The sequence below is a fragment of the Saccostrea cucullata genome, unplaced genomic scaffold (assembly GCF_032062105.1).
Source record: "Saccostrea cucullata isolate Sc308-1 unplaced genomic scaffold, CSIRO_AGI_Scuc_v1 ctg773, whole genome shotgun sequence".
NCBI lineage: Eukaryota > Metazoa > Mollusca > Bivalvia > Ostreida > Ostreidae > Saccostrea > Saccostrea cuccullata.
Genome location: NW_026928493.1, coordinates 44,858 through 62,546, shown reverse-complemented (window position 1 = coordinate 62,546; position 17,689 = coordinate 44,858). Strand labels below are relative to the sequence as shown.

General features: G+C 32.2%; 2 protein-coding genes across 2 annotated transcripts in view; both read left to right on the top strand.

Moving 5' to 3' along the window:
* The first annotated feature begins 1,046 nt into the window (after window positions 1-1,046).
* On the top strand, window positions 1,047-11,859 carry LOC134277750 (uncharacterized). The gene is made up of 8 exons (XM_062760061.1): window positions 1,047-1,217; window positions 1,565-1,723; window positions 2,233-2,353; window positions 7,536-7,702; window positions 7,792-7,958; window positions 10,238-10,424; window positions 11,201-11,353; window positions 11,836-11,859. Exons 1-8 carry the CDS (start codon window positions 1,050-1,052, stop codon window positions 11,857-11,859), a joined length of 1,146 nt encoding a protein of 381 aa, XP_062616045.1. The 5' UTR covers window positions 1,047-1,049.
* A 48-nt stretch (window positions 11,860-11,907) lies between these two features.
* LOC134277763 (uncharacterized) overlaps window positions 11,908-17,689 on the top strand; it is a gene marked incomplete at its 3' end in the record, with an annotated part of 50,306 nt that continues 44,524 nt past the window's right edge. Inside the window, exons 1-7 of the mRNA XM_062760074.1 lie at window positions 11,908-12,031; window positions 12,125-12,272; window positions 13,298-13,495; window positions 13,679-13,830; window positions 15,048-15,186; window positions 16,155-16,376; window positions 17,494-17,621. Coding sequence (XP_062616058.1) covers window positions 11,915-12,031; window positions 12,125-12,272; window positions 13,298-13,495; window positions 13,679-13,830; window positions 15,048-15,186; window positions 16,155-16,376; window positions 17,494-17,621 — 1,104 coding nt within the window. The remainder of the gene's footprint in view (window positions 12,032-12,124; window positions 12,273-13,297; window positions 13,496-13,678; window positions 13,831-15,047; window positions 15,187-16,154; window positions 16,377-17,493; window positions 17,622-17,689) is intronic.

Sequence of the window (17,689 nt, the reverse complement as noted above, 5' to 3'; positions counted from 1 at the left end):
CTGTAACAAATTGCTCTGCATTACCTTTGGGTAGATGTTAGCAAAGTTAATTCAAATTAAGTTTTGATACTTGCATATATGCATAATACTTTAATAGAGGAAGTCACATGCTACATGCTGGTACTTGACACTATGTCAGAAGAGTATTCTCTCAATAGAATGACATACATAGGTTGCTAATGTCATCATGATAGCATTAATAAAATTATCAAATTTTAATATACATTATAGTTTTCTTTCGATTAACTGTCAAACGAATGCTATTAATTATACCCCCCCTCCCCCCGCAAACAAAGTTTGGAGGGGTATATAGGAATCACCTTGTCCGTCTGTCCGTCTGTCTAGCTGTCCGTCTGTCTGTGCAAACATGTTCAGTCCATATCTTTCTTACGGAGGAACATTAGAATCTACTACTACACACAAAAATTGCCCATGACCTAAGGGTGTGTCATGACCTTGACTCAAGGTCATTTGGGGAACTTCAAGGTCACTGGAAGAAAGATTTCTTAATTCGTGTCCGGTCCATATCTTTCTTATGGATAAACTTGGTAGGTTCTCATTTCACACAAAAATTGCCCATGACCTAAGGGTGTGTCATGACCTTGACCCAAGGTCATTTGGGGAAGTTTAAGGTCACTGGAAGAAAAATTTCATAATTTGTGTCAGGTCCATATCTTTCTTATGGATAAACTTGGTAGGTTCTCATTTCACACAAAGATTGCCCATGACCCAAGAGTGTGTCATGACCTTGACCCAAGGTCATTTTGGGAACTCAAAGGTCACTGGAAGAAAAATTTCATAATTCATGTGTGATACATATCTTTATTATAGAAAAACTTACTTCTGAAAAACCCAGCGGGGAGTATTTTGTCCCGTTTGGACAGTTCTAGTTTGCATTTAGTTTATTCACAATTAATTTACTGTGCATTGAGAATTTATTGTACATTCATGTGAACAGGGCATGTATGACTTTATGTACCGGTACAATCATGTATCTTGTCTTTATCATATATGATGTATGTTTATTTTGTTTTTCCTAGGGGAATGATATGAAAAAAATATTCAAACTGGCTGCAAACTTTTCAAGAAAATTGAAAGAAATAGTTGAGGGTGTGAAAGCAGGAGTCCAACTCTTCAAGGATATAATATCTGGAAAACTGAATCTGAAGGATATTATTGCAGACTTCATTGATGCTATTACTCACTTACCTGAAAAGGTATTGAATTTTGTTTTTAATAAAACCTACAAACCTTCACATTCTGTGCAAGACACTCATATACCCAGTATCAAAATCTCCCAAGTGGAAGGATTAGATTTTTTGGGCAGTTGATGACCAAAAAAATAAATGCAATCCATGTGTAATTTCTTGAACAGCTAAGTTATCTTATTTTATAGGTAGTAAAATTTGTAGTATGTGATCACTTTAGTCTCCTCCACCTCAAACACATGCATATGAACATTTTCATTCACTGAAAAATATTAAAACTACAGTTGTTTGATACCACAATTTAAAATAGTAAATTTGTATACATGTATGCATTTGAAGATTTTTCATTGTTATAGGTATTGGGATTGAGAAGGATAGCTTCCACAGCTTGGAAGAAAATTGGACAGTTTGATCCAAAGGATTTGCCCCAGGAATTTCAACCAGTCATCAATTTTATTCGTAAAGTTACAAAACTTTTCAATGATATTAAGACAGATGTGATGGGGTTTGTTTATGTGAGTACCTATATTTACATGTAGATAGGTTTATGTACAACAGTTAAACTTGTCTAATCCATCTGTTGTGTTTCAAAAATCTTGGTGAATAAGATGTTTAAGTCAAAATAGCAAAATCACCTGTTTAAAATGTCTTATCTAGCCAATTTCTTTGGAACCATTGGTATCTGAATAAGAAAAGATTTACTGTATTAGAGTGTTGTTTTTGTTATTTTTAGTGAAATTCTTTCAAAATGCAACTCTTCATACATTTTCCAATATAAGGTTTTGTAAAGTAGACATTTTAAGACGCATGCTTCCATTTGTGTGGTATTGATTAGATGAAGGGTTTGTATTGGTCACTAAAAATAGAATAACGTTTGAATTCTTTTGAAATGTTATCCCTTTGTTTTTGATCTGAATTCACAATTTTATTTTTTTTGGGGGGGGGGGGGGGGGGGGGAGTATTTGCTACCACAATACTAGTACATGTACTTTTTAATCAGTTGAAGTGAATTGTTTAATTATAGGAAGTGGAACAAGCTATAAAAGTGGTGATTCCCCAACAAGCCACAGCAATATATCATGGAATTAAAGATATAATTAATGGCTTTTCTATTATATTAAAAAATCCAAAAGAGGCTATTATGGGTATTGGAAAAGGAGTATTTTCGTAAGTTCACTGTATACCTAATACCTAATGGTTAAATAATGGGTCAAAAAGTTTAATTTTTGAGGTGGTTCATCTTGTAAATCCACTGTTACCATATATTTTTGAAATAAATGTTGTAAAAAATTTTAATTTAATTTTTTTATCTCAGAATTTTCAGAGCTATAAGAATTATCATAAAGGAAAAGGACAAGATTCAAGATGCTTGTTTTTTCTTGAAAGGTATTTTTCTAATAATTATGTGAATTATATAGCTAATATATACAGTAGATTTAAAAAGCATACACATTTATTAGCTCACCTGAGCTGAAGGCTCAAGTGAGCTTTTCTGATCACATTTTGTCCGGCGTCCGTGTGTCCATCTGTCTGTCTAGCTGTCCGTCTGTTCGTCTGTCTGTCTGTAAACTTTTCACATTTTCGACTTCTTCTCAAGAACCGCTGGGCCAATTTCAACCAAACTTGCCACAAAGTATCCTTGGTTGAAGGGGATTCAAGTTTGTTCAAATGAAGGGCAACGCCCTCATTCAAGGGGAGATAATTGGGAATTAATGAAAATTTGATGGCATATCTTACAAATCTTCTTCTCAAGAACCACTGTGCCAGGAAAGATGAAGCTTATGGGGAAACATCCTCAGGTAGTGTAGATTCAAGTTTGTTCAAATCATGACCCCCGGGGGTAGGGGGGCCAAAATGGCCGACCAAAGTTTTACATAGAAATATATAGGAAAATTCTTTAAACATCTTCTTCTCAAGAATGACAAAGCCATAATTCATCATATTTATATGGGAGCATGCTCAGGTAGTGTAGATTCAAGTTTGTTCAAATCATGACCCCCGGGGGTAGGGCGGGGCCAAAATGGCCGACCAGTTTTACATAGAAATATGTAGGAAAATTCTTTAAAATCTTCTCAAGAATGACAAAGCCATAATTCATCATATTTATATGGAAGCATGCTCAGGTAGTGTACAGTACCCGCATCGTTATTCTTTACAATTCTATCGTGTTCTATCGTGCGTGTATCCTATCGTATCGTGCGTGTATCCTATCGTATCGTGCGTGTATCCTATCGTATCCTATCGTATCGTGTTTTCCGTTTATCAGGTTTTGCGTTTTCTATCGTGTTTTCCGTTTATCGTGTTTTGCGTTTATCGTGTAGATCGTTTATCAGGTTCTATCGTGTATCGTGTTTTGCGTTTATCGTGTATATTCAGAAACCCTCGCTTTTTATCTTTAATATGTAAAGAAACTACTGAGCTATTCCGAGTTTCTTTTTCGTTTTGTTAATAGAAATAAGATTATTTCAACCGAAAAAGAGAAAATAAAGATTTATCCCTTTCTTTTTCATCAATATAAGAGATATTAAAGCGTAGAAGGAAAAAATATTAATCGCGTATTTCATAAATGAATAAATTGATTAATTAAATATTATAAATAAAATAATTATATCATGGTAAAACGGAGAGTAATTGTCAAAATTTAAACAGTAACTCTATTTTTTGGAAATGAAATTATAAGTAGATCGATCAACTGGTCTATTTCTATAATTCACTGAGAGAATTACCTAGTTAAACTACTTTTAAGGTAGTGATTGTATGGACAGTGATTAGTTATAACTCTGTTTAGTAGCTAAGATAGTGAAAAATGGAGTAGTAGTCGTAAAAATACTTAAATACCTAGTGAAAGTTACTTATGAATGCTTAGATTTACTAATGTTATCTAGTATAAATCTACCCAATACCTAGTTAAACTACTTTTAAGGTAGTGATTGTATGGACAGTAAATTTACTAGTCTTCCCAGTGACTTTCACTAATTATTTTATTTCAGTGAAAAAATAATTTATCGAATCGCATGATTTATTTTGTCAAAATTAAATACTATTAAGAAGATTTTCTCAAATGAATCGGAGTTACCGGGGAAAGATTTCTGGTAAGCTACGATGTTCGCGTAAACAAAAAGAAAATGAATAAATAATTAGCAGGATATTGAAAAGTGTCTTTTTTTCATGCAATATACTGTTTTTTCTTCTTTCTCCTCTGATAAGGTTAGAAATATGTTTACGCGTCTGACCTGCATGTATGCACAATTATTTAAAGTCTTGATGTTAAAAATATAATATAACATAAGACAATGATCCAGATGATTTTAACAACGATTTTTGCCGTATACGTTCAAATTTTAAATTTATTTTTTAAAGCTGATTAAAAATTCCTTGACATATGTCTAAATTAATAAAAGAAATCAAAATTATAAAATATAATCAATGAAAATATTCTACCCAATTTATCACACCATGGCTGTTACTTTAAAATAAAAGATTTTCATTAATTTTATCTGGCATTAGATTACATAAAAATAATATATACATGTACAGGGGAAAACATGAAGTTTTTTAACAGCTTACCTTTTCGGCGTGGAAAAAAACTCAAAATATAATCCATCGGAATGCCAAAAATAAAAAAAAATCGAAGACCTTTTCTTACAAGAAAACTGACACGTATGTGTAGCTCTCTAATTAGCACACTGTCTTCCTGTGCGGTTAACCGCCCCCTCCCCCTTCTCCACTAACTGACACCTCGGCCCGTGTGTGTGTGATCACCGTCCACATACCTGTACTGATTTCTCACCTAGGGTCAATTAGTAACCTCGAATACTACCTGGTTCTACTTAAACACAACTTCTTATTTTCGGAATTTTGTTCCTAACTTGTTTGAACAATTTTATCAAAGATTTAATTCAAAATACATTTCATAATTCTAAGATTTATGGATTAAAAAATCATCTTGAATGTTAAATAAAAATTAAAATAAATCAATTTACTGAAATGGAGTCTCTAAACTTACTCCGTTGATTCTTTTTCATTTCGTACAATGTTTCCATTATGTTTATGAAAATAAGTCTTTTAATAAAGATGAAAAAATATACTACACTTATGCTACGCGCACTTTCGGGTCATCGGGTTTTCTACGTAAAACGAACAAAATTAATACTAGGAAACAATTTCATTGATCGCAATATTTTTTTAACGGTATCTTACTATAAAAATAAAACAAAAGGAGTCGTCTGATCCGCCGTGACCATGCAAGACTAATAAATACACCGAATCAATTTTTTGTATTATTTGATTTAATTTCATACGTATATAACTTTATTTAAGAATTCAATATTATATTTGGCTATTTGGTAAGATCTTGTTTATCTAGTAATTTTAAATTGGTGCGGACTTTCAAAATACCGCCCTTCGAATATGCCTAATATGAGATTACCGGGTCAGTGTTAAATGATTTTTAAGGTTTAATAATTCATTTGCCGAATTAAACCTATTTTTCGTTATTATTAGAAACAGTACACACAGAGTTTAATAGCAATGATTTATAATTATTTAGTCGGAATTACTCTTTTAACACTTGTTAATTATTTTTTCTGTTTTGTAATGTTAAGAAGAAAGTATTTAACCATTCAATGTTCGTTAATAAATACGAGATTGCGCCATTATTTTAATAATTATTTAAATTTCTATTCAGAAAATTTAATTTTCTTGAACTGTTTCGTTCTTGATAGATCTATCATGTTAAATTCATTAATTTTGTTAAAGCCGTTTTCTTTAAACCTTTCTTTCGGCCAGTCTTCTACTTGTTTTATTTTCTAAGAAATTAATATTTAATTGCGATTTTTGGATACATCACAGATTGTAAGCTTTAGACATTAAATACAAATTTTTAATTTATTGCGTGAATGTCTTCCGTGAAATAACTTGCTACTTGTAGATAAATTTATTAGATAGAAAATTAAAATGAATATTTTTCATGAATAATAAATCTGTTTATAGAGTTTCAAAATTCACACACTTGAGAAGAAATAAAAAAAAAATACAGTCTCCATTTCATAAATGTCCATTTAATCACTGTCAATTTTTTTATATATATAGATAAACAACTTTTGTAAAATTAATACAGAGATCTCAGGTTCTTTTTATAATATTTAAATGTACTTTATAGTTTAGATTTGAAGCTCTGTGAGTATTTAAATTAAAATATAATTTAATTTAAATAATCTTTAATCTTTAGATTTAATTCAAAATAATCTTTTCGTCTTGTCAAAAAACGTTCCGCATTTTGAAACAATCCTATCAGGTTTTGCGTTTATCCTATCGTGTAGATCGTTTATCAGGTCTATCGTGTTTTGCGTTTATCGTGTTTTGCGTGTATCGTGTTTTGCGTTTATCGTGTTTTGCGTTTATCCTATCGTGCGTGTATCCTGTCCTATCGTGCGTGTATCCTATCGTATCGTGCGTGTATCCTATCGTATCGTGCGTGTATCCTATCGTATCGTGTATCCTGTAAAGAATAACGATGCGGGTACTGTAGATTCAAATTGTTCAAATCATGACCCCCGGGGGTAGGGCGGGGCCAAAATGGCCGACCAAAGTTTTACATAGAAATATATAGGAAAATTCTTTAAAAATCTTCTTCTCAAGAATGACAAAGTCGTAATTGATCATATATATATATGGAAGCATGCTCAGGTAATGTAGATTCAAGTTTGTTCAAATCATGACCCCTTGGGGTAGGGCGGGGCCAAAATGGCCAACCAAAGGTTTACATAGAAATATATAGGAAAATTCTTTAAAGATCTTCTTCTCAAGAATGACAAAGCCATAATTGATCATATATATATGGAAGCATTCTTAGGTAGTGTAGTTTCAAGTTTGTTCAAATCATGACCCCCGGGGGTAGGGCGGGGCCAAAATGGCCGACCAAAGTTTTACATAGAAATATATAGGAAAATTCTTTAAACATCTTCTTCTCAAGACTGACAACGCCAGAATTCATCATATTTATATGGAAGCATGCTCAAGTAGTGTAGATTCAAATTTGTTCAAATCATGACCCCCAGGGGTAGGGCGGAGCCAAAATGGCCGACCAAAGTTTTTAAAGATATATATAGAAAAATTCTTTAAAAATCATTTTCTAAAAAATAGCAAATCCATAATTGGTCATGGGAGTACTTTTGGATTTAAACTTTACAATAAAAAGCCATTTTCTACTTTTTCCTACCCTTAGTGCTCAGGTGAGTGATGTGGCCCATGGGCCTCTTGTTATAATAATCATTCTGCAGTGTACATTCTAAAGTGCCCCTTTTAATTTTGCTATTTTCTTTGAAGATGAAAAACCTTACTGGTTCAATGTACATGATTTGTGGATTGAATATTCAGCTATGGCCAACAGTGCCTTCAAAGGTTTGAATGCTAGTGGACAGAAGTGGGTAAATGAAAGCATCAATGAAGGGGAAGATGAAATTATGAAATTCTCTAAAGGCAAAAGTTCTTATGTAAGTTTCATAATAAAAAGTCCCATTTAACTGAATTTTTCCTTGTCTAAGCAATTGTGCTTATGTATGTCAGACTTTATATTTTGTAGAAAAAAATTAGAAAGGAAATTGTGGACAATTTCATTACCATAAAGAAAGAATTGATTGACCCATTTAAGGATTTAGTAGGCTTGGCAGATGCTTTTGTAAATACATATGGCAAAGTATTCAAACTCATCAAGTCGATTAAAGATGCTTACAATATTCTCAAAGAAGGGTAAGTTTGAACTAGTTTTTAATCTCCCCCTTCTGCCTTCTATAGATTACTTTATACAACTACTGTAAACCAACTTATTCATATGTGAGAAATTTTCGCGAAGTATGTGAGAGCCTCATCGCGAATATTTCTTGTTGCAAAGCAGTCCTTGAAGTCTATGTGTCCATTAACAACATATCCAAAAAGCCTTGATCGTGAAAATAAATCGTCGCAAACTAGTTGATCCCTGGTAAATCGCGAAATAAAGTCGTCATGAATAAAAGTTGATTTACAGTTTATTATTGCTGAGATAAATAAGAAACAGAGGCTGGGAATTTAGTTCTATTTCAAAGTAAGGGATGTTTAAAAATACAGTAAAACAATCATGCTTATGGCAAACGAGCTCATCATAAATTTACACTAATATCAAAGTTTTCTTTCTTTGTGGGTTTAAAATATACATGTATTGTGAATTACATTTCTAACGTAGCAATTTATCTAAAATATTCCCACCACTTTGTAATCAGTATGTTTTACTGTAATTTATAATGTGTATAGAAGATTAGTTTTCTTAATTGTTTTTATTCCTCCACTCTGAAGGAGAAGTATACTGTTTTTAAACGTGCATGTTTCTGTCGTGTCTGTTTGTGTAGCTATGTTTCTGTCTTGTCTGTTTGTGTAGCTGTCTGTTCATAACATTTTTCTGTCGCAGTTTTCTCATCAACAATCCCTCAAAGATACTTGATAGTGTAGAACACTCTTTGTTAAGACTTGCAATATGGAGGGATTCATTTTAGCATTAATCCAATGTCCACTTCTTGTTTATCTATATGCACCTCTTTTCATACTGAATTTTTGTCGCATGACTTGTGTTTATATAAATATGAGAGCATATTTTCACATCATTGAGGGGGTATTACTAGTAAGCGTTGGCTCATAAACTTTTTTCTCCATTCAAACACTTCTGCACTTTGTTGAATTTGCAAAATTTGTATGTATTAAATTAAAGTTTTCTTCTGTTTGTGTCATCACATTTTTTGGCAAGATTGATAACTCTGTATTTATTTTCACGCCTCATTTTACAGTTTTAGTCTGCCATCATCTTATAAAGTATACATTAGGAAATATTAATAGTGTTCAAATTATGCTAAACACTTTGAATTATGAAAAAAAAAAATCTTTCAAACCTCCTCCATTAGATTTGATCCTTGGCTATTATCAAAAAACAAAAAGGCTTGTGGTTTTTCTTGTGCTGTGAATTAAATTAATCATGGATGAATTACATTTTCCTGTGTAGGTTTATAATATAAATACAAATAAAATTATTGAAATGGAGTAACACATAATGTTGTTTGAATTAAAGCACATATTAATCAGTGCTTTTGGTTATGATTGTTATGCGCTGGAAATTAAGATTGAGGCTAGCAAGGATTTAATGTTGGCATTATTGGTGAGGGTGTTTAGATCACTGAAATTGAACATTCCTAAAAAATTTTTGCATTTTATTTGTAATAGCTTCTTAAATGAGCATTTTAAAATCACTGGAATTACTTCTCACTAGAAATAAAATACCAATTTTTAAGGAGAAATTGCTAATTTTGTTTCTTGCCAAAATTTCCACTAATACAGTATATCTAGCGCTTCAACTGCAAACAATGGCCATTTTAAGATGATTCGAATTTAGAAAATTGTGGCAATGTTAAAACATCACATTTAAGGGTTCGAATTTATTAGTTATGTGTATGAAATTTTAAATTTTGTGATGAATTTATGGGTCTATATAGTTATACTTCAAAACAATGTAAAATAAAATGTAAAATTAAACCCCCATGTAAGTAAATGATTTTAATGTAAATGACTAGGACAAATAACTGCTTTTATAGTAAATGACAAGGACAACTTGTAAGTGATCACTGATGATCATGAATGACTATAATGCTTATCTGCTAGTAGGCTTAACTAATTAAAAGAAGCAAAGTAAATACAATTGAAAAGTGTCTATTCTTTAGAAATACAGTGAAAACTTGTCTAATCCGAACATTACTGGTTCCTAATAAATTGGACAACATTTCTGTTCAGACAACGTTTTAAATAATTGTTTTCATTGAAAGGGACTTCAAGTTTAGATTATATTAGGCAAGACTTAAGATTACATAAGATCTGGATTAGACATGTTTCACTGTATTAAACAACAAAAAAGTAATGTAAATTGTTAAGGCCTAAAAAGAGGAGTTGATGGGGTCTTTCATTTGGCTTTCAAAGATTAACTTGGTTAAAATAAATTTTTGGGGGTTTTGTAGATATGAAACTGCAAGAGGAATAATTGATGCTCTGTTTGGCACACGAGCCCACAAACTATTTCCAGTAGATCGAAGAGAAGTAGGTGATGGATGCAGTGGAAATGGACAGTATCCGTCTAGTCTGGGAAGTGGTCATACAGAATACAGACATGATGGAATTGATCTACTTATTGAAATGGGAGCAGAAGTAAGTAAAACTTTGTTTTTTTTTTCCACTTTCCAGGTGCAATTTTGGTATTACTCTAGCTATCACATGCTAATCATTGGAACTTACTATGTCTTTATACTTGTAATTCAAGATTTTATCAGTTCTAAGATATGCCAAGTTAAAAACATTCTGATTGTTTGGTTTTTCAAGTCAACCTATCATTTTGGCTTATATGGTCAAGGAATTCATTAATATTCAATGTGAACATTAGCTAACCTGGGCTAAATTAGGCTCAAGTTAGCATTTCTGATCACATTTTGTTCAGGTCAGGGTGGGACCCATAAAGTGTGATCAAACTTTTACTTAGGAATATTAGAAAAACATCTAAAAAATCTTCCTCTCAAGAACAACAAAGACATATATTTACAATGTATGCGAAAGTATTTCTCAGTAGTACATGTATAGAAATTCACTGGCCCTCATTTATTTTGAGCCCTGGGATTAGGTCACAATGGATGATCCAAGTTTAATACAGAAATATGATACAAAAAAAAAAATAGAAATCTTCTTCTAATGAAAAGAGGTATGGTTAGTAATTATTAATATGAAGAACAGCAGGGACTATTTAGTGACTCAGATGAGCATTGTTGCCCATGGACCTCTTAATACTAAAAATCAAAATTTGGTTTCACCAGTCCAACTTATTGTGAACTCTGCACTGAAATCATGTTATGTTTACAAATAATAAAATATTGTTTAAATTAATCAAATATAACCAGTTGGTAATACATATACTTGAATATTTCAATTGGCAGATAGTGGCCCCATTTGCTGGAGAAATAACTATAGATCCAGAGGATTCAAGTACTGTGATAATAAAAATAAGCAGAGGATCACTAAATGGAACTGCAGTAATGATTACTAATATTGACCCAAGCTCCGAGATAGTGGATGAAGAGTCAAAATGGGTAAGTTTTAAGAGAATGCAGGACACGTTACATGACACAGTTGACTATTATAATATGCTAAACATCATTAAATATTAAATGTAGTTGTGTTTTTTTTAAGTGCTTTTTTATTTTTGATATGAATATATTTCAATGTTTTAGCATTCATATCAGTATTTACAAATTATGTATATATTGACATACTCCTCTGTATCCGTTATACTGCACTGTCAAACAAAATAAGTCTCTTTTTGGTAAATCAACTTTTGCATGTAGACAAGTCAAAATTAGAGTTCATTTGCCCTCTAGGCAAGGAATTCTGGTAAATATCTATCCTTGATAAAGAATCAAAAACTCGATAAAGAAATACATGTCCCCTTGAAATATTTCCTAAATAAATAGTAAAAAAAATTAATAAAAGAACTCTTTAAGATATGAAGGACAATCAAATTATAAAGATTTCTATGTATTGATAATGCAAATTAGATCAAATACCTTTTCAGAAACTCTTTAATGTTTTAGGTTGATGCTGGTGAGCCAATAGGTACAGCAACTGCATCAGTTTGTAAAAACCACATACATATGGCTATCAAGAAAGATGATGGTGACTACATAGATCCTACTAAATACCTTGAATTCAGACCTGTTACAATGCCCAAATGGAAACAGGAATGTGATGACTACAAACTTGTCTTCAAGGTTCATGTATTTTTTATGCAGTGATATAATCAAGTAAATATAAAATGTTATGAAAGTACCCACAGGTAATTTATGATATTTTGTTTGATTTAGGGAGTTACGTTAGCTGCTGGTGTGATCGTAGGACTAGGTGGCCAAAAGGAGGAAAATAATAACACCCAAATTGCAAATGCTAGCCAAGCAAAACCTATTGATGATCTACCAAAGTCATCAGAACCAGAGTATACCAAGGAAATCAAAGGTGAGTATGTATAGACTAAGGGGAAATATGTGTTAAAAAAAAAAAAAAAAAAAAAAAGCTCTAATTTTTAGCTAACCTGAGGTGAAAGCTCAGGTGAGCTCTTCTGATTACCTGTTGTCCATCCATCTTTCCATCATTTTGTAAGCTTTTCACATGTCCATCCTTCTTTAAACTTTTCAAAGTTTCAACTTCTTCTCAGAACCACTGGGCCAATTTTAACCAGAGTTGGTTAAAAGCATCCTTTTGTGAAAGGGAGGGGGTGGTGGTATTAAAATTGTTAGACTGAAGTTCCATTACAAGGGGAGATATCAAGAAAAGACAGAATAGGCTGGGGCCATTAGTCTTTATTTATCATGCTGCAGTCGGCAACTTTGTGTGTCAGTACGTATCATGGCATACATGTATGTTGTTGTTTTTTTAAAATTAATCCTATATCTATTTTAAATAGAATTTAATCCTATTTAATCCTAAGATTAAAAAGCCTTCCTTGTATCCAATTTACAAACTGAAAGACTGTTCGTAAACCCTAATTTCATTGGTTAAAAGTACAGAAGCTCATCAAAAAGAAGAGGTTGTTTTCCTTGTTTATCTCAGTAGTGAAATAACCCTTAAAAAAAATCTTCTTCTCAAGAACAGCAACACTTTCTTTAAAATCATATTTATGTGAAATCATCCTCAAATAATGTATATTCAATTTTTTTCAAACCATAATCCCCAGGGGTAGGATGGGGCCCTCATAAATTTAGTGAAGGAATGCATGGGGAAAATCTTTGAAAAATCTTCTCAAGAACAGCAAATGATTGGAGTTGCATGGATTTTGTATGTAGGGATGCATACTACCTGGGCATTGATTTTGCCTCATAGATTATATTTATATGAAGGTGAGCTTCTTATTTAGTTAGTAATTGATGGAAAAAAAATATGCCAAGCAAATGTAGTCTCAATTCTTACCAGATAGTTAAAACTGTGATAATGTTACTTAATTTTATTTTGAAGAAATTTCAATCTTGTAATTTGATTTGTAGATAATCCTGAGAGTGCCTTCAGTAAATTTAAATTCAAAATGGCAAATGAACAGGATGAAGATGAAGATAAGAAAGACAGTGTTATGGATATTGATTCAGAAGATGAGTGTGCAGCATACAGGCCTCAAACAACAACAACAACAACTACTACAACAGCATCACCATTAACAACAGCTGCACCTCCAAGAGGATTCATAGGTAACACAGAGAAAAATATGTACCTAAAATATCATTAAAACAATAAATATCCTAAAGATATTCAGTCAGTCATTTTTAAAACAATTGATTGTGTATAAACTGTTTGTACATACACATTTTCATGTCTATAATTTTTCAAAGCATCATGTTTGAAGTGAACAGTTCTATTTTGGTATTTTTTAGGTTTTTTCAAAAAGTTGTTAAAAGCAGCTGACAAATTCCTTGAAAAATACAACATTCGTCGTTTGAAGTTCGGCACTATCATAGAATTTTTAGATAAACTTGGAATGAACGAAAGTAAAGAAGCAATGGCCAAAGTTATGATAACTATAAAAGTATGTATAGAAAAATCAAAGAATATTCTTAATCATTGAAAATTATCATCTGAATGATAGTTTCCTTAAATCTAGTATTTTACATATATGAACAAGATGTGTTTGTGAAACACTGATGCCCCCATCTGGCAACATAGCAAAGGTTAAATTTTCTCAAATGCAGGTCAAAGGTTATGATACCGAAAGTAAGGCCTTCTCATAAGAAATAAGAATGTGAAATATAAACCCTAGCACCACCTGGTCAAAAGTTATGGCCTAGGATGTTTCTAAAGGTAGGTCAAAGTCCAGGGTCAAGGTCAAAGGGTCACAGTTCTTGTTTTCTAAATAAAGGCCTTGTCACAAAGATTACATATGGGAAGTATGAAAGCCCTAGCCCTAAAACCATTCTAAATTATTGCAAGGGTAAGAGGTTTTTAAAAGTAGGTCAGTCTCACAGGTCAGGGTCAAAAGGTCAAAGTTGTTGGTATCTAATGGAAGGTCTTATCACAAAAATGTGAAATTTGAAAGTCCTAGCTCTTACCGTTCAAAAGTTATTGCCAAGGTTAAAGTTGTTTAAATGTAGGACACACTCCAAAGTCAGGGTCAAAGGGTCAAGGTTATTTGTATCCAATGAAAGGTCTTGTCACAAGGATTATATATGTGAAGCATGAAAGCCGTAGCCCGTTCTGTTTAAAGTTATGGCCAAAGTTAAAGGTTTTAAAAAGTAGGTCAGTCTCAAAGGTCAAGGTCAAAGGGTCAAAGTTGTTGGTAGCCAATGGATGGTTTTATCACAAAGATTGCATATGAGAAGTTTGAAAGTCCTAGCACCAACAGTTCAAAAGTTATGGCCAAAGTAAAAGTAAAAGTAAAGTTAAAGGTCAAGAGGTCAAAGTTGGTGGTACCCAAAGAAAAGTCTTGACAGAAGGAATTCACCTGTGAAATATGAAAGCCATAGTTCCACCCAGTCAAACAGACAGACAGACAGATGGACAGGGCAAAAACTATATACCCCCAAAACTTTGTCTACGGGAGCATAAAAATGCACAAATACATATTTTCATTTTATAAAACATTGAACTCGTATACATGTACACCAATAAGCACTGAATAACAACTTTTGTGTTAGAATAGACACAGTATTCCACAACTTCCTCTTTGTCAAAAAATAAAGTTAGAAAAAATTAAAATGGAACAGATTTCTTTCATGTGAAATAAGAGATGATTTCGGGATGTTGTAGGAGCTGATAGACAATAAACCTTGCGTCAGTCCACAGCAAATGACTGATGATGAGTTAATGAATGAGCTTATAGAACGTGGAAAAAGAGCAACTGGCACCAGAGAGGAAATGATTGATACACTTTTAAGACTTGACCAAAGTAAGGAAAAAGTTAATCTTGATAACTATTTATAGTAAGATAATTTACAGGTGACTTTTGATGGCTCAAACTTCTGTCAAAGTTCTTGATCTCTTAAATCTGTTTGCTCCTTAAATATCTACCCGGTAATACATGTACAACTAAATATAACTGTCTAAGGATGCACACTAATAGAATTGCTTTGAATGCTAGATCTAACGTACAATTTCTGGATTACGACAAGGTGGAAGTTTTCTGAGCAGATTCATTCTAAAGTAACTATTAGTGCTATGTTGACCAAACTTGCATGGATGATACATCTAAGGATGCACACTACATGTACCAGGCTTGCTTTGGATGCTGGATCTGACATACATTTTCTAGTTTTTGAGCAGGTTCATTTTAAACTGACTTTAATTAAATCCTATGTTGACCAAACTTACATAAGAATGCATACTAATAAACTTGCTTCAGATGCTGGATTTGGTCCCTAATTTCTGGATCAGTGACCAGGTTAAGTTTTTGAGCAGGTTCATTCTAAAGTGACTATAAGCTATATGCTCATCAGCTTTTAGTGAAGATTCATTTATTATATGCATACTACAAGTACCGTATTTATTTGGATGTGGAATAGGACCATGTTTTCCAGATAAGTAACCATATTGAAGTTTTTGGAGCAGGTCCATGACTAAGAAACTATAAGTCCTTCCTGAAATAATCTTGCTAGTCTGGATGATGTATCAAAGGATATACATTACCAGTGTTGATTCCATAGTATAAGGCCAAATAGGCCTCAGAACAAGACTGAAATATGTTTGCATAAACAATTTAGTTGTTGATTGAATATACAAAATTTAAGGAATCTTAAGTAGTTGAGATTCAAATCTGCTCAACTGTTTTGACTAAGATGTTAGCAAAAGAGAAAGAGTAAGTCTTAGAGAAAACTTACATTGTGACTCAAATTGACCATTTTATTTTATATATTGCAGATTGCCCACTTGTATCTTTCACAATGCCAAAGAATGTCTATTGTACCTTTGACCATTACTGTCTTGGGATGGAATGCTGTGTCAATGTCAAACTGATGATGTTCCTCAAAGTTTTCAAATTTTATGCCAGACTGGATCCCTGTTCAAATCCCTTGAAATTTGTATTTGGATTTGACCAATATAATTATACTGTTGAAATCAATGAAACTCAAATATATGAAGGTAAGGTTCTTTTCTTGCAAAATGCTTCATACATATGTTTGTTAATAGGTACAGGGAAAACAAAATCTTTCTTTATATATGAAAGAGATGCAGATAGGTTAAGTATAGTCATTTTTATTATAATTTAGGTTTTGAAAAAGAAGTCAGACCTGGATTAACTATAGATTTGTTGGGAGGCATTGAATTGACACTAAAGTAAGTTCAAAATTTCATTGATGTAAATGACACTGGAACTTTTTCTGTTTTCCCAATCAAAATGTGTGCCATATAATTTTTTTTAAAATGTGCACTATCTTAACAAACATTTTTCTAATTTTAGAGCAGATTGATTACAAAGTTACTTTTATCTCAATGAAATCAGAAATTTGCATCGATGATGCATGAAGGCATGCTCATAGATATACTATTACTAGGTTCAGATGCTGAATCTGACGTAAATTTTCAGGGTGATAGAATGTTGAAAAGAGAAAGTTTTTAGAGCAAGTCTATTCCCCAGTAACTAAAAGTCCTATCCAGGCCAACCTCACAAAAATGTTGATCTTTTATATTCTTTATAATGTATGAATAAGTTGAATGAATAAATAAAATAAATAAACATTTTGATTTGATTTTAATTGTATGAAAGGTAGTTGATTTTTCCCATTGAGTACTACAACTGTAACATAAGTTGAAAAGTATGACCAAACTGGATATCACAAATAACAGATATTACAAAGTGATTCTTGGAAGTTAATGACAAGTATTGCATGGATAAGCGTGTGCTACAATTGTTTTGCATTGCCTTTAAGTATTTACTGAAAAAAAAAAAATTAACACTACATAATCATTTCACAGGTACTCTATAGTAAAGGAAGACAAAACCCTTCTTATCACACTTGGAGTAGGTTTTTGCAGTGTGAATGATTTAGACAACTGCATTTTATACCTAAACCTTCTTGAAAATGCAATTTTTCCTTTACCTTCTTGTCTTTCAAATGGAGATCTAGTGTCGCGAAAAAGTAAGTTTTTTTTACTATACCATTTCTTATCAATTTAACAAATCTTACAGCAGCAATGAGACATGAACTTGATAAACTCAATGAAAGATGTGAATTTAAAAAATCTTGTTTTATTTCAGTGAATTTCAAACAGATATTCAACAAGAAAGCTTTGCTTCAGAGAATGAAAGATCAAGGGAAAGCTGTAAAAAAGTTGGCTTTAGTTGAGCTTCTTACAAAATTCTTGGAAACTCTGCATATAAACAAGGTTGGCTGAATTTGAATGTTCAATAATGGAAAGAAATGTGTTGTCCCATGGATTTTAATGAATATCTG

What these genes read in the sequence shown, in the direction of transcription:
- LOC134277750 (XM_062760061.1), top strand. Translation starts at nt 1,050, where the DNA reads ATGAAAAAAATATTCAAACTGGCTGCAAACTTTTCAAGAAAATTGAAA. An exon ending in TTACTCACTTACCTGAAAAG is followed by an intron (nt 1,218 to 1,564) that starts GTATTGAATTTT and finishes TCATTGTTATAG; the next exon opens with GTATTGGGATTGAGAAGGAT. An exon ending in TCCAAAAGAGGCTATTATGG is followed by an intron (nt 2,354 to 7,535) that starts GTATTGGAAAAG and finishes TTTTCTTTGAAG; the next exon opens with ATGAAAAACCTTACTGGTTC.